The 17,656-nt window shown below is 37.1% G+C and overlaps 1 protein-coding gene across 1 annotated transcript in view; it reads right to left on the minus strand.

Moving 5' to 3' along the window:
• LOC105824874 (PR domain zinc finger protein 2-like) overlaps positions 1–17,223 on the minus strand; it is a 113,072-nt gene extending 95,849 nt beyond the window's left edge. The window contains 2 exon segments of the mRNA XM_012662485.1: positions 16,095–16,124; positions 17,152–17,223. Of these exon segments, the coding sequence (XP_012517939.1) occupies positions 16,095–16,124; positions 17,152–17,223 (102 nt within the window).
• Positions 17,224–17,656: the final 433 nt, after the last annotated feature.

Below are 17,656 nucleotides of genomic sequence, written 5' to 3' on the forward strand. Positions count from 1 at the left end.
CAGGTTTGTATGGTATACCCATGGCTTTATTAAAAAAAAAAAAATTCTATTGAAGAAATCACAGGGAGAAAACTTCCCATTTTACTCTTAAAGTTCCTCCTTGGCCCCTACAGGCATCTGGGTTTTTCTCAGTTCAGGCTTTTATCTGTCAATGGTTCCAGCCACTGGTCCTCCTGGTCTCAATTCTTCTGACCAGTCAATATCTTCTGCATCCTTCTAAGTCAAGTTCAAATCCCAGCTGATCCAAGAAGGCATTCCAACAACTCAGAGTGATGGCTCGCCCTGCTCGCTTCCTGGATGGCCAGTTTATGTTCTGTAAGGCGTACTCAAGGCCTGCAGAGAACAGTTCAATGGCGAGAGAAACTGCTGGTGAGGCCATCAGTCAGGAGGTTTCTGTAATGGTCCAGACAAGGGACATCTGGGTCTGAATTCAAGCAGTAATAGTGATTAGAAGGTATTTTACAGGGCAGAATCAGGACTCAGTTACGGGTTGAAAATAATAATAATAAATAATAACTTATATGGTGTTTCCTATATGCCAGGCACTAGCCTAAGTGCTTTACGTTTATTAACTCATTTACTGTTGACCACAACCGCATGGAGTGGGCACTATCACTATCTTCATTTAACAGAAAAGAAAGCTAAAATGAAGAAGTCGAGGGGCTTGCCCAAGGTCACACACCCAGAGCTGAACACGAGTGAGTCAAAAGGTAACAAAGGTGGCAGAGCTGAACAATCCTACTTCTTCTCTACCAACATGTTAATATCAGAACAACATAAAAGGTAAACCTTTTTGCCACAAGTTTCTTCCAGTTATTTAAAAAATGCTATTCAGGTTGTTAATTTGTTTTCAAATTTCAGAAATGATCTAATATTTTCATTCACAAAGTCCCAGATTTTATAAAAATCGCTAATTTATCTAGTAAAATACATGATTCAAAATGAGATTTTAAGTGCCATCATTATTCATTCAGCATGTTAATTTCCTAAACCACATCTTTATTAATAATTGAGATTTAAGTCATAACAGAAGTCTTTTTTTGTCTGAAAAATCAAATTTGTATTCAGAAGTATCTAGAAAAATATAATTCTATATTAATAATATGCAAAGCAGTGAAAATTGTTTCAATTTTTTTATACCATATTTTTAGGATTATAGGGTGTACTAACTAAAGTGAAAGATAGCCATTCCAGGGTTTCCCCAACTCTTTGGAATTAGGACTGTGAATAGATTAATCTAGGTGGTCAGATGGTCTCCTATAAAATACCTCTACTGTAAAAAGAATGAACTACTGATACATGCAATAATGTAGATGAATCTCAAAAACAGTACGCTGACCAAAAAAAGACAAACACAAAAGAGCGTGTACTGGATGATTCCGTTTCTATGAAACTCTAGAATAGGAAAAATCAATCCATAGGGACAGAAAGCCAATCAGTGGTTGCCTGGGGTAGGAGAGGACTAACTGCAGAATAGCAAAAAGGAGCTTCTTGGGGTGATGGAACTGTCCTATGACTTGACAGTGGTTAGCAGTTACACAAGCGCACACATCCGTCAAACTCATACAATTAAAACAGTTATGTTTTACTTCATGCAAATTATACCTCAAAGTTGATTTTTAATGTCAAATAACAAGTAAATAAATTTTACATTACCATCTTTAAATCATGTCAAAATGAAATTTAAAAGCATCAAAAAATAGTTTAAAGGACAAAAATACCAATGCAATAGAAAAAAATTTTAATTAAGATTTTTTTTTAATCCCAACTCAAAACCTTCCAAAGTTTCCCATCTCCCTGGCAAAACCTACTCTGGTCCTTACGATGACCACGGAGCTAATCCCATACTTCTTTGACCACTCACCCCACTTCCTTTGGGTAAATACCCAGTAATGGGATTGCTAGATCAAATGGTAGGTCTCCTTTTAGTTCTTTGAGGTATCTCCATACTGTTTTCCATAGAGGTTGTATTAATTTGCAGTCCCACCAATAGGGTATAAGTATTTCTTTCTCTCTGCATCCACGCCCATATCTATTATTTTTGCACTTTTTAATAAAAGCCATTCTAACAGGGGTAAGGTGATATCTCATTGTGGTTTTGATTTGCATTTCCCTGATGACTAGTGTTGAGCATTTTTTCATGTTTATTAGCCATTTGTCTATCTTCTTTTGAAAAGCTTCTGTTCATGTCTTTTGCCCACTTTTTGATGTGGTTATTTGATTTTTTTTCTTGCTGATTTTCTTGAGTTCTTTGTAGATTCTGGTTATTAGCCCTTTATCGGATGTATAGCTTGCAAATATTTTCTCCCATTCTGTAGGTTGTCTATTTGCTCTGTTGATTATTTTCTTAACTGTGCCAAAGCTTTTTACTTTAATCAAGTCCCATTTATTCATTCTTGTTCCTGTGATTGCCATTGGGTCTTCTTCATAAATTCTTTGCCTAGGCCAATATCTGGAAGAGTTTCTCTAACATTTTCTTCTATAATTCTTAAGGTTTCATACCTTACATTTAAGTCATTTATCCATCTTGAATTAATTTTTGTTGAGTGGTGAGAGGTATGGATCCTGTTGCATTCTTCTGCATGTGGTTATCCAATTTTCCCAGCACCATTTATTGAATAAGGACATTTTATAGTATATTCATACTAAGATATATATTATTGCTACAACAGACTAATAATCATCACCCTAGTAATTGTTACAAGCACAAGAATCATAAAGTATTAAAACACTCCAAAATTCTATGAACTCTTCTTTGTTTAGAAGTGCAAACAAGACTAAGCTACTATTCTGGAGGAAACAATGGAAAAAAAATCAAATAAGCCTCAGTTTACTGAAATAGCATTAAATTGTATTTGGTTAAGGAATGAACAGGACTGCAATAATAACAAACAGATGGGAACACAGAACAAGAAAATCTTATATACCATCTTTCAAAAGAACAGCAGTAAAATTAGTTATGAAATATAAAAAAGTACTCTCTTCCAAAAGCTGGCAGATCCATTAAGTTGTCCAACTGAAGAAACTGTCCTAAAATATTGTGTTTATCTCAATAATGAACAAACATATTACCACACTCTTGCCCTCTTATAATTCAGGCTCCACAGCACAGTAAGAGTAATATCCTGAAAATGGAAATCTGCTTGTGTCACTGCCCAGTGGCCCTTAAGGCCCTATAAAACCTCATCCTTGCCTCTCACACCAATGCCATCTTCTCCCAGAGTCCCTGATGGGGCCAAGATCTAGCCCCTGGCTCACTCTCTGTTCCTGAATCACCAAGCTCATTCCCACCCCAGGGCTTTTACACTTACTGTGTGTTCACTCTGCCTAGAATTTTCTTTCCCCAGATCTTCATGTATGTATCTGGTTCCTTGTTATTACCTGAGTCTCAGTTCTCTTATCAGTTACCTACTTGGAGCAGCCTTCTCTGACCACGTAACACAGAGAACCTCCTCCCACCTCCACCCTTTATCACGGGGCCTTGTTTAATTGTCTTCACAGCACTTTTCACTGTCAGAAATTACCTTGCTTGTCTTCCTGCTTTTTAACTGTCTCCCTCTAGAAGTATGTGAGTTGCAGAGCCCATGCCTACCTAGTTCGCTGCAGAACACACAACACTGGGAAGCAGTCTATGTAAGATGAATGAGGGAAGGAAAAAATGAACATTCACAACAACTAAGATAATGAAACTATAAATGGCTTATCATAATTCTCAGGGTTGGATTTGCAGCATCAAGTGATTAAAAGCTTATTTTGTTACTAGTCCTTATTTTGTTACTAGTCCTTCAAAGGCCAAATTGTTTTGCTACCGGTTAATGGCAATACCATACATCATTGATTGAGATGCAGAATGTTAACATCATAAGCCACTATACTGGTAGGAAACTACAAATATTAATAACAATTTGACTTACACAAAGATTCTTTTAAAAAAAAAAACTAAGTGTGGCTCAATAAATTAGTAATCAAGGCAGATATAGAAAATCATTAAGGCCGTTGCCAAATATCATCATTCTCCTCTCCTCCTCCCAGACACATGATGGGACTGCACTGCTTCCCTGACCTTAGTTTTAAGTTAGATGTGCCCATGTGACTTAACTGTGGCCAATAATGCAAGCAGAAGTGTTGCATATTGAGACAAGGCCTCCATACCCTTGGTGCTTCAGCAACTACAGCACAATCCCACAGTGATCCACACTCAATGTGAGCAAGAACAAGAAAAAAACTGCAGCTGTGTTAGGCCACTGAGATTTTTGGACTTGCCTGTTACCTCAGCATAACATAGCTTATCCTGACTGACAGCAGTATAGCACAGTGACCAAGAACCTGGGCTCTGGAATCTGACAGGTCTGGGTTTGCATCAGATCTTTCACTGATTATTTGAGTGATCAACGGGAAAGCCATGGCCACCTCTTTGGGCCTTAATCTCTTCATCCATAAAATGAAGGTTATAACCTGTGCTTTCTGGAGTGGTTACAAAGACTGAATTAATGAGATAATGTTTATACAACACTTCACAGAGTGACTGGCATGTTTGGTGAGCACTTAATAGATAGCAAGTGGTATTAAACTCTAGCATACCTACTCTAAGCTACCATGAGCATATTTACATTATGGAACTTAGCTGGCCGTGGATATTCTATAAAGTATTCCATGCTCTTTATTCAACGAGAGAGACACACGGTTTTGAATTTTCCTAGATAAATCTAGTAAAATAAGAAGGAAAATAGTGGAACATCTCATAAGTTAAATATCAGGATGGGTGTGGAATGTTAATGAAGCAAGTAAAGGACATCCACGACCTGAAAATGGAGAGAAGGGAAAACGAAGGGGGGAGGAAGTACACTGATTGCTCCTTCTCTTCCAACCAGGCCTGGGCTCAGTGAGAAGGAACAGAGACTCACATGAAATCAAGCTGAGCTCTCAATTGAGACGGTAAGAGATATTAAGAAAGGGGTAAGTTTTGAGTGAAGAACAGAAGGGAAGAAAAAGAAAGCGAGCCTGTGGGTCTGGGAGCTTTGTGGAGCCCCAGAGCTGGGCGTGCAGGGGTGGCCTGGCGAGTTACTACACCAGGACGGACTAGGAACACATTGATATGGCTGAGTACAACAGTTCAGAAAGTGGCTTCAGTAGTCAGTGCCTAAATGCTGGAAGGCTTTGGACTCTACTGCTTCTTCTAAAGGAATCGCTTGCAAACAATACGGTACGTTCACGCCTAGGATCCTTCAGTTCCTAAAACTCAAATGGCAGGTATATATAAGCTAATCATTCTGTGCTATTGTCTTAGAGCTCATACCTATCATAAAGGAAAGATTTGACAGCTAAAATTCATCAAAGCAATGCTGGTAAGTTCCTGGAGAAAATAATCTAACCTTAAAATAATCATCAGGATTTTAATTATAAGTTGATCTTGTTCAAGTTGAAAGTTTTTTATAACTGAATTTTTGTGTAGGGTTATTTTGAAGGTTTTCAGGCATTTATTTCTCATTATCACTGGCTGAAAATGAGAGGAAAACCATAAACTATCCTAAAGTAATTCTTAATTTTTAAAAATTATTAAGACAATTGTTGAAAAGCACTGACAGATATCATGCCGTGACATAATAATCAGGTCTAAATAGCATATAACTAACATTCTTCAAATCATGAAACTATAACAAAAGATGCTGAAAATTTTACTCATATAAAGTGAATAGTTTTTATAGTCCCAATAAAAGTTTCATTACTACCAGACCATTTAAATTACACTCAAATCAGAAATGTGCTAACTATTAGAAACATAAGAGGACACTTTTCCACGATATTTGGCATTTGGCATCAAAGGCAGTCCTATGCAGATCTGATATTAAAACTTGTCAAGAGCAAAATGAAATTGTAAAAGAGCCAAAAAAAGAAATGGTTATTGCTACAATTCTTCTGAAAGGCATGCGGACATTTCTTAAACACAAGTTTGTTTGTTGTAAGTGAAATATTAAAGCAAAAGTGTGAGGTGTCAAACGAGTCTAAACACACTAAAAATACTGCTAGCCTAATACTGTACAAGAATTAAGGCATAATTAAGCCTAAGGTTAAAGCTGTAAGCACCTCAAATAAATGACTGCTGAACAGTGATGCAACAAAAAATGATATCATGATTTAGATTCCTCTTTGGAAGTATTCACGATCATTCTAACACAGAATCGAGACTCCTCTGACAACAGCTCCTAAACAGTACAAAAGCAGACTCCTTTGGTTCACCCGGTTCACGTTAAGAATCAATCTTAAAATTGGAAAATAAATGAAATCTATGAAATCTATATCCATATAACTTTGATGGATGATGATTATGAAAATCTACTCTGGTCTCTTTTCCCTCCCCCTTCTCACTATTTCAAAAATAATTTGCCTTCAAAAGCATGTCAGTAAATCCGCAAGTTTTAAAATAATAGAAACCATGTGCCCCATGTGTTCACCAGATTCATTTTTTATGATGTATAGTCCTGTGCATTAAAATAAACATATTCCTGATAAAGACAGTAATGAAAAGATATCAAAAGAATCCCTTCCAAAAATTTCATATCTCTCAATGCAACACAGAACTGAGTTTATTAAACTTGGCCACCTAATTAAATTGTACTTGTGATCTCTAGTTAGAAGCACCTGTAAATGATAAAAAGGTGTCCAAAGTTGAGTTGATGAGGGATACAAAATGTCTTCAAGTCAGAGTTTTAAGGGAAGAACTAAAAAAAAATTATATACTTCACAGTTTTAGATTTTGTCCTTTGTATTTTAAAAAAATACATGCTTATGAAGATTTTTAAAAGAGAATGTTTCTGACACCCATGAATTTCTGTTAACTGCAAATGAAATTACATTGAGACCAGAAAATAAGAATCCTACTCTAGAATATATTAGATCCACATAACTGGTTCCACTTATCATAACACCCTCGAGGCTACAGAAATATCCATAGCAGAACAGTTTAAACACCAGGTAATCCTGCACCCTCCTGTAAAGAGAAACACATCTTACTTACATTTCAATATCTGCTCTGTTGTTTTTATTTTATGAACAGATTTTTCAAGGACAAAATGCTTAAAGTTTCTCATTTGATTGGCTGGGGTCTCTAAAAATAACTTTCAATCTTCCCTTTTCAACCAGTGGATAATTACAAAATAAAAAGTATTAAAAATGAAAGCTTAATAAGCTTCAAAACAAACAACAACAAAACAAGTCACACTAGAGTGTGGCAGGGAAGAGGTCAAAAAGAAAGTCTTAACTAAAATCCCTAAGAATGAGTCCTCTACTCAGGGATCCACAGAAATGCCAACCCACACCAAACAATGCACAGTCCACTCCACAAACAAATGTACAATATGAAAGCAATGAACTAATTAATGATATTAAGAAACAAAAATGAAAATCTGGGAGGAATGGAATGTGTGTGTTACTATCTTTTAAAAATCAAGAGCTGGTCTAACATCTAGGTCATGTATTTGTATAAATTCTTATTTTTAAACTCACCTGATTCATTTTCAATTCCTGTTGTGTTCTGTAAAGATACACACAACAAAGAAACTTCTTTGATTACATGAGCCCTAAAAAGAAAAACAGACAATAGTAATATGTACCTGCCTACAAATTTACAGTGACTTAAAACCACATACAGAACTGTAGAGTTTGCTCAAAGGGCTATTTATAAAGGAACTCCGTAGATCAACTTCAATCTACGCTGAGAGCTTACTTCTCAGATTTATTATCTACAATAAAATAGATTTCTTGCTAATCTTTACTAGGGCTTCATTGTACTACAACTGAAAGCAGACTCATTAGAATGACATCAAATTTTTGCTTTGGAATTGCATCATTCCTAAGAAGAAATAAATTAGCTTTGTTAATAGAAACACAAAGCATTGCTGAGTACCTTATTATGTGATGTAAGTGTCTTTCTTTTGCTTATATCAATACTGTGTTGACTGTAAACACAATTAGACCCCATTACGTTATTCAATTTTTCAAGTTCCTGAAGTAGAAAGGTGGATTTACTAACATTGGCCACGGCAGTTCTCTTTGAGGACAGAACAAAAAACTCATAGTAAAATGCAAATGTTTTAATAAAAGATGTTTGGAAAGAGCTACAATTCTTCCATTAAAAATCTGTGTTCAACACTCTCGTAGTATAGTAAAATAAAAAGATGACAAAATCATTTCTTGTAGATGCATATGACATAATTGTTTCTAAATAATAATCTCTGAAGATTGTCCTTTCTGCAACGTATGCCTTAAGAGTCATTTGATGTCATTCATAACATATGAAAACCACGACACTTTAAGAACCTTCACTGTAATAGTCTAAATGTTTCTAGCATGTATACATATACACACCATTAAGCATAATTCCCCTATTTTTTCACGAACGTGCTTATAACTTATCTTTCCTTCCTTGATCCACAAGACTCTACTTACATTGAAACTTTATGTTCTAATTGTTAATAACCTAAGGAATATGAAATTTAATGACATTCCTCATACTGCCTGCCATTGTCATAAAGAATAGGGCTTTGACATTTTACCCCAGTTCTTAAGATAGCTGGACTTTCTTTTTCTTTTCTTGAGCTATTTAATCACTCTCCTGGTCACCTTTAACAACCAAATGCACTATATTTAAGTTAGGGCCTGGTCATCTGATCTATTTTTTATTTGTAATTGGCACAAGGAATGTATTCTATGACATTACATCTTGTTAGAGAGCTCAGTACTAGCCAAACCAATATAAACTTAGTAAGTAAATACTCAGTGAATAAAATGTCAGATAATTGAAGGTTAACTCATGAAGTCCATTCTTTTAAATTTTAATATTGAGCATCTTTCTTATACATATTTAACATGTCCTTCCTTAGTAAACATTGTATATTGAATATAATCAATCCTTTTCCATGAGACTTGAGATTGTTGTCAAGTTAAAAATGTGTATTTTGGTGTAAAACAATGATGAGGTTAGTGGCCCCTAAGATGTGACTCCCTCAACCATTAATGTCTACTGACTACCACCGACTTCCACTAGATGGTCCTGTGTGATACCTTATGCCCCTGGGTGAATGAAATAGGGGTTTCACCTTCCATCTTACTAACCTTTATAGATGGATTTATTAACATTGGCCAAGGGGAGCTATCTTTGAAGAACAGAACAAAAAATCTGCAAAAAATGCAAATGTTTTAATAAAAGATTTTGGAAAGAGCCACAGTGCTTTACCATTTCCCTTGGTTCATCTTTGCCTTCTGACAAGGATCAACAGTATCATCATCATAACTATCATTTATGAAGCTCCACCCAAGGACCAGCAGGCATTGTGCTGCCTTCACATAAATTAGCTCAGGTAATCTTCCCCAAGGCAAGTACAGTACCAGCATCCTCAATTAACAAGACAGATTCAAGGAGGTTAAGCTAATTCAATCAAGGTCTCATAATTTTGGTTTCTGCTATTCCTTCCTAACTACATTTCACCTCCCCTTGAGCACCTACTATGTGTGAGGCACTGTCCCTGAGCAGTGAACAGAAGGAAGATCCCTTCTCTTTTGGGAAGAAACTCATGATAAACAAATACATAAGTAAAATATACAGTACATCAGATAAATGAAAAGGCTTTAGGAAAAAATAAAGAGGTGTTATGAAAAGGGAGATAAAAATTACAATCTCTGTCTCTATCTCTATGCCTATAAATCCAACAATCTGGTCAGAGAAGGACCCAGAAGGAGACATCTGCCTAAAGGCTAGGAAATAGAAGAGCTGCGAGCCATGAACGTATGGGAAGAAATGCCATAGGAGACGGAGGAGAGAGTGAGAAGCCTTGGAGGGCTGGGGCCTGCTGATGCCCAGTCTAGGCAAGAGATGATGGGGGACTGGTCCAGGCAGAAGAAGAGATGTAGGAAGTAACTGGATCCTGGATGTATTTTTAAAATAGAGTGCCCAAGATTTGCTGCAGGATTAGATGTTAGACATAGAAAAAAGGTCAAGGATGACACTGAGGTCTGTGTCCTGAGGGCACGGGAGGATGGAGCTGCTGTTCTCTAAGGTGCTGCCTTCCTACCATCTGCCTTTCATTTGCTTTTTCCTCTTTATTTATCACTTTTCTCTTCTCTTTTCCTCACCTTTTGTCAACGCTAGCTCACAGCACAATTACACCAACTGAGATATCCTGACAGTTGCTACCAGATACTAAAATAGTAGAGTACTTAAAACATTTTATTCTTTATTAGCTCAATGAATCTAAATTTTTTTTTATTTTTTTTAAAAACGCTTGAGAGGACTAAAATGAATCTCAACTTTTTCTTAATAAAAAGTTACAATATAATTCAGATTGTCTCATGATTGATAAGCTTCTGTGATTTTCTATACTATCTGTTCCCTCTTCGTCCAAATAGGAATGCACTCATTACTTCTTCCCAGAGAAAAGATCTTTACACCTTCTTTTAAAGGGTCTCTATATGTCCGTGTGGGTGGACCCTCCTCTCTAGCCCTTCTAATCCTAGTTGCTAAAAACCAGATCCTCATTCTCTCTCTCTCCCTCTTAACTCACAACATTGTCAAATTCTATACCTTTTTTTTTTTTTAAGACAGGGTCTCGCTCTGTTACTCAGGCTAGAGTGCAGTGGTGTCATCGTACCTCACAAACTATGCAGCCTCAAATTCCTGCCTCAGCCTCCCCAGGAGCTGGGACCACAGGCACACACCACCACACTCTGCTAATTTTTGTTATTTTTTGTAGAGAGAGGGTCTTGCTATGTTGCTCAGGCTGGTATTAAACTCCTGGCCTCAAGTGAATCCTCCCACCTCAGCCTCGCAAAGTGCTAAGATTATAGGTGTGAGCCACTGCGCCTGGCATATATATCTAAAATCTTATACAATATCAAAATCATTGCAAATTTGACATTAATTTCTCAAATGATATTTTTCAATTAAGTTCTTTATTAAACTATACAAAAAACAAGGGGTATTAAAAGAAAAGAAGAGAGACTTTGGGCAGAGTCTCTCAACAGAGAACCACTGCATTTTGGACTGTCCAACTCCTCCTGGGCAAGATCATCCTTTTCATTATGGGCATTTAGCACTGTCCTGAGCAATCAATGCTGGCAGTGCCTCCGATCACTTTGACAACCAAAAATACTCACACCTCTAAACTGCAGTAATCATGTGATTAGCCACAATATGATAATGTATTTTAAAGCAACTATAGACCCTAAAAGTTGCTGGAGTAACTAATTCCCTTAAGATTCTTCCAGCACTGCTCGAAACTCCCGAGGAAGTTTCGATTGCCCTGGCAATCCTACCTAACTTTCATATTCAGTGTTGACTTCAATAGCACTGTTTTTACATACCTACTTAACTAATACATGACATCTTAAGGCCAAGGTTTTATCAAATGTGAGAAAATGAATGATCAATCCTATCAGTGCACAGGCAGAGAGAAAGCTTTCCATACATACCACTGAAACCTAAATAATTCTACCAAATATTTTTTTTAAAAAAATGCTAAAGAATCAAGTGCCTGTGTTTTTCTAATGGTAGATACTGAAAATCTTTAAATCCCTAGGACTTCTCTGACCCTGGCTTATGCCTTAATTTTTTGTTTTTTGGATTTCTATGCCTGAACAAACTACCTTGAATACTTCTATAGTACACCTTGAATAAGTCTATGTATCCCTCCTGTTCCACCTTGTTGATATTTATCAATCCTGGAAGGAGCAGATAACGTTCACTAAATAGATGTACAAATTTAGAGCATGTGAATTTCTTTCACCAACCATACTTCCAAATATTAATAGCACACACTCTTAGAAAAATAAGAGCTTGGTCTCTGTTTTACATATCTAAGGTTTTAATTAATATGCATGTTTGTACTTTTCAAAATATTGCTTTCAAATTCTAGAACAAATCATCCTCACAAACATTTAACTTATTAATATCATAAAAATGATTTGATGATAAATGATTAGTATCAATACAGCAACAATAAAATAATTAGGGTCTTTATTCAAATACTAGTCCCTTCAAGTGTCAAGACAACCTCAACAACTGTTAAGCTGCCGTCATGTGATATATAGGTCCAGAGACCAGAAAATCTAGAGCTACATGTGACACGCCTGTCCCTGGGTACTACCAGCCCTGTAGCAGCAACCCAATCTCCATCACTAGTCCTCTGATTAATCCACAGAGAGACATGAACTAATATTAACGTAGCACATATAACACTGATTAAACTGTCTTCATATCTGCCCTTTGCAGACTTGTATTAAATAAAATCTACAGAACTATATGAAAGGCAAAGTAAAAGAAATAGTAGATTCTTTAAGATTAGTTTAAGTGCGGGGGAAGGCGGGAATGAAGGGGTAGAATTGGGAAAATATTTATTTGATTTGATTTACACATTCACCTGTAAGTCACTGATATGATTTTACAATTGTCCTTTAGGATCAGTTTAGATATTTTAGGGCTATTTGGAAAAAAATTAACTTTGCAATAGTCACTTAGAGGTCACTGATATTTTCTTAGGTTAAAAAAATTCCACATTGTAAGATCAAAAATCAGAAGAAACTAATTTTTAAGACTCAGGAAACTCATAGACAAAGAGTAACACAGGAATAAAGAAACTAATATGGTTGCGTCAAATTTAAAAGAGCACAAATGAAGACATGGACCTGATGCAGAAAAGAGGTTTCACGACGCCATTCCGTAAAGGGAGTCTTAGAAAGTTTACGGCCAACATAAGAATAATATTCTAAAGCTAATCACTGCATGAAGCAGATCTCATGGCAAATAAATACCACTGTAGCAAACAGAGAGATGATTCAGCATTAGCAGAGCAGATTTACAGTGTCTAACACTGACCTTAACTTACTCTGCCCAAAAGATTCTTGCAATCCTGAAACTTCTAGAAAAATGAAAAAAAGTCTAAACTATGCCAATTTCTCAAAAAGCAGTTTTTATTAATTTACAAACACTGTTAAGGTGCTCATTGTCATAGAAAACTGCCACTCATAATCCTACCAAAAGCGTGGAATCACTAAATTATAATCTGTAGACTTTAGATATCTATATGAAAACTTGTTGCACCCACTTGTTAAATTAAGCGAAAGCACAAATATTGAATTAGCCCAGAACTTTGCTAAACAAAAACTCATTTTTTTCTTTTCTAAGATACAATTTCACAAGAGCAATCATCTAGTTTCACACTAAAAAATGTAGCCCCAACTTTCCTTTTGAAATGTAGACTATATTACCAAATTAAATAAACTAAAGTGAAAAACCATACCTGATATTTTAAGAGTAAGGAGATTGTGTGTGCATGGAGAGCAAGATAGGGACTGAGAATACAGGAAAGATTTGGCAAGCTGCTGAATCAGAGGGTATGGACTCCTTCTGCTTGAAATCACTCAGGTCTCTCATCTCTTAGAAGGATTTCTAAAAAGACAATGGTAACAGAGTATATTACGTAAAGCAATTTTCCTATCTACAAATGTATATGAAGGGATACAAGAAAGAGAATGTTCACAAATGAACCAGAAATTTCTCCTATTTCAATAAATCAATTTCTTCAATGAGGCCCAGAATACCAGACAGACATCCCAAGGGCCCAACTCCCCGAATGCACAGAGCACAGATATGCATAGAGCAGAGAGTCCTGGCACAAGCCTCAGTTAGGAAGTGAGTGCAGTGGGTTTACTCCAGGTGGGAGAATTTGATACTGACAACACAGTTTCTGTACAACAGATCAGAAAAACCAAGTCGGCTGTTCTCAGCGGCTTTGGAGCTGCAGAGTTCAAATGAGAAAATGAGACTGATTAGAGCTTTTGTTTGAAATATGTACATTACATAGCTCTAAGGTCAACAGCCCTCTAGCTCGGATGGGCCTTGAGCAATTAAACAACATCACATCAAAATGTCAAATCAGAGACCTGCTAATACGCTAGCAAAGTACTATAAATCCGCAGTTAGACCATGGCACTCCAGTATTTTTGTTCCTTGGGGGGAAAAAAGGATTAAAGGAAAATTTTTCAAAAAATACTGCTCCAAACACCCATTAATAAAAAGCTAGCTTAGAATTAAACACATGGCTATTTATCATTTACCTGACTGATGTTATAGACAGCTATTGATATATGCTCTCCTTTACACTTTTGATTAAATGTAGACATCCATGTCATACTGCACTGAACACATAATTTATTACATCACAAATATCAGGCTTTGTTTAGGGTTTCTACAAATCCCTCTAACCCCTTAATTAAAAATACCTAGTTTCTCTCAAGAAATTAAAACATATTATCTTACCTCTCACTGTAACAGTAGGATATTCCTCCCCATGGTACGAAAAACAAAAGACTCATTGTCAGTTTTCCTGCAAGAGGTAAGTCCATCCAATCAAAACACCCTTGAATTAAAATGTTAATTTTCCTTATTTTCAAGACTAATTGCCAAAAAACATAGACGTAAAAGTCAACATGAAAACGGGGTGGTTAAGAATAAAGAGCTTTCCAATCAGTCTGCTCTCTGATGAGATGATTACAACTCCTATGGCTCCCAGAAAAAGTACAATGTAACCAACTGTCGACTACATATCCTGCAAAACACTATTAAAGTCAAAGAAGTTTCAATGAAAGATACTTTCCTGATATTTTCCCTATGTTAGGTGTGTAAAAACTTTACATAATTATAAAAGGAAAATTAAGTCAATTCTTTACTGACACTCAAATGCCAAGCTTCCAACTCCAACAAAATTTCTATGGCAAAATACCATATGATAGTTCATTTCACAATTCCCAAAACAAAATGAATTCACAGTTGACCCCTGTGAATTACTGTTTTTCCACTGGAGTTGCCAATGCAAGTATTACTTTTGTTATTAAACCTTTAAAATTAAGAGATTTCCAGGACCCCTGTAAAATACTTGAGAATTTCCTGAACAGCAGAGGAAAGCTAGAGCAACATGAACATACTGGTCCTGGCACCCAAGTCTCCATTTCCCACATAAAGACTCTCTAAGCAACAATACAGTCATCTTACAAGTAGCTTCTCAGAGCTCTTTTGGTTTTTGATACACAATACAACATACAGGAAAACTCATCTTCCAGATAAACTACACATAGATGACAGAGAAGCTTCCTGAACTCACAGGCAAATAAAGCAAATAGGAAGCTATACCAGATAAAGTGACAACTTAAACTTATTTCGCTAAGGGGTCAGGCACACTTATATCACTACAAGATTCCATAGGTCTTCTCCCAAAGTTTTAAGGTATTTTTTATTTTGGTAGGGAGTGACTCCTCTACTTTACATAATCTGAGTTTGGGGGTTTATTCTCTCTATGTGTAACTACTTCTCAAGAGCATTTAAAAATAATGGCAATGCCTACTGCGTGCAGAGCAATGTGTATTGTTCTATAGTTTAAGAAGCCCTTAAACTGTATGTATATACATGATTTTTTATTTTTTTGAAAATAAGTACAGGCCAGGCGCCGTGGCTCACGCCTGTAATCCTAGCATTCTGGGAGGCCGAGGCGGGCGGATTGTTTGAGCTCAGGAGTTCGAGACCAGCCTGAGCAAGAGCGAGACTCCGTCTCTACTAAAAATAGAAAGAAATGATCTGGACAACTAAAAATATATAGACAAAATTAGCCGGGCAAGGTGGCGCATGCCTGTAGTCCCAGCGACTCGGGAGGCTGAAGCAGGAGGATCGCTTGAGCCCAGGAGTTTGAGGTTGCTGTGAGCTAGGCTGACGCCAAGGCACTCACTCTAGCTGGGGCAACAGAGTGAGACTCTGTCTCAAAAAAAAAAAAAAAAAAAAAAAGAGAAGTATATTTCCTCAAAATAAATTATTTGTAGTTCTTGTTTCAAGGTAAAGAGAAACGCCTATTTATGATTTAAAAAAAAAAGATAAAGGACTGTCTCTTGACATTTGTCTGCTGCAGTAAGCAAAACAGTGTGACTCAAGTGAGTGCCTGTGTAGAGCAAGAATAGAATAAATGGACAGTTCTAGGGGGCTTTGAGTCCCAGGTTAAATCTAACCCTGACCTTGTGGGTAGAGTTCCCAGATACTGTGTGAGGAGTTACTATCTCACCTCCCACTCCAGTCCAAAACCCTGAATGGTCTGTAGAGAAAGACAGAAGAGGAATTACTGAGAAGCAGAGCCCATGACCACCTGCAGGAAGAGCCTGGCTTCGCAGCAGCATATCAGGAAGGCAGCGCTGGCCACCTGGGATGAGCAACGAGGAGTTTTAGACTGAGGAGGCACCATCAACAAAACAAGGTCTAATATTTTAGGAAGATTAAGTTGACAGGAAAGAATGAGGAAGTAGGTGAGGAATGGGCAGCCAGAAAGACTAGGGCCAGGCAAGCTGGTTCAGAATCCAAGATAATAAGCAATCAGGGTTTGAACTGCAGGCAAGAGCTGAAAAGACACAAACAATATGATCGACACCACAGAAGGAGAACAGGCAGAATGTGTTAGCTAACTGAACAGGAGGCAAAAAGAGACGGCAAAGATGGGTACCAAATTTGGAATGGGGCTGACTGCAAGAATGGTAGTTCGAATATATTTTAAAGATAGAGCAGTCAAGAGTGGGCACAGTATTTAAGTGGAAGGTGCTGAGCTCCATTTTAAAGACTTTGAGAAGACGCCAGACATTCCCATGGAAGCTACGTCTGTCAAACAGAAGAACAGCTCCAAGCACAGACAGGCCGTCAAGGCTGGGGATGGAGATTCAGACGTCTTCAGTCCCAAGGCGGGGGCTTCAGGAGAGGAAACTGCCAAGCAGAAAACTATCCAGAGAGAAGAGACAGGATGCGGCTTTGTGAAAGGCATGGAAGGGACTAGAAAAACAGATGCCCCTCCACCAAGTTCAGTAGGGGTGGGGGAACTTCAAAAAGCCTAAGGTCTCAAGAAATAACTTGAAAGGGTTTCTCTCAACAATAACTGTGCCACGTTATCTCTCAAGACCTACTGGATTAGGAGACATATCTAAGAAAGATGTTATTCATGTTTTTGAAAAACCTAAAGTATCTCAAATTGCTTCATTATTCTTTATCTATTCATCTCAAAACATCCCGGTGAAAGGGAGAAGTATCATTATCCCCAGGTTACAAAAGAGGTGAGAGAGGACAAGTGACCTGCCTACCCCCACCACAGCCCGAAATAACTCAGTCTCCGCGCTTGATCTGTGACACCGCTTGATCTGTGACACCGTCATCGTCGCTCTGTACCCTGAGGTAGGGCGAGGTTTGCACTCACACAACGTTCATCTCAACAAGCGAACTGACCTGCTCCAGGTCTTCTAACAAGTGGTAACAGAGTTTCACAGTTAAGAATCTAAATTCATCCCAAGAACCTTCGTTTTGAAAACTCCTACTTTGGGGTATACTTTAAAACTAGGTCTTTCAAAATTATGGCAAAGTCTCTAAAATAAGTCTCACAGAGTGAGAAACATTTAGAATGTCACTTTTATACTGATACTCCAAATTACACTAAATTGTCTTAATAGGGTCTTAGGTAATGCACAGGATTCATACTCAAGTTTATAAGGGTTTGGTGAATCTCACAATTCTTTTCAAATTTTGATGGCATCATTTAAATTATTTCAAAATGCCACAGAACTTTCCCACCAGAGTTTAACACAGTCTCAG

This window comes from Propithecus coquereli, unplaced genomic scaffold (assembly GCF_000956105.1).
Source record: "Propithecus coquereli isolate 6110/MARCELLA unplaced genomic scaffold, Pcoq_1.0 Scaffold77, whole genome shotgun sequence".
Lineage (NCBI taxonomy): Eukaryota > Metazoa > Chordata > Mammalia > Primates > Indriidae > Propithecus > Propithecus coquereli.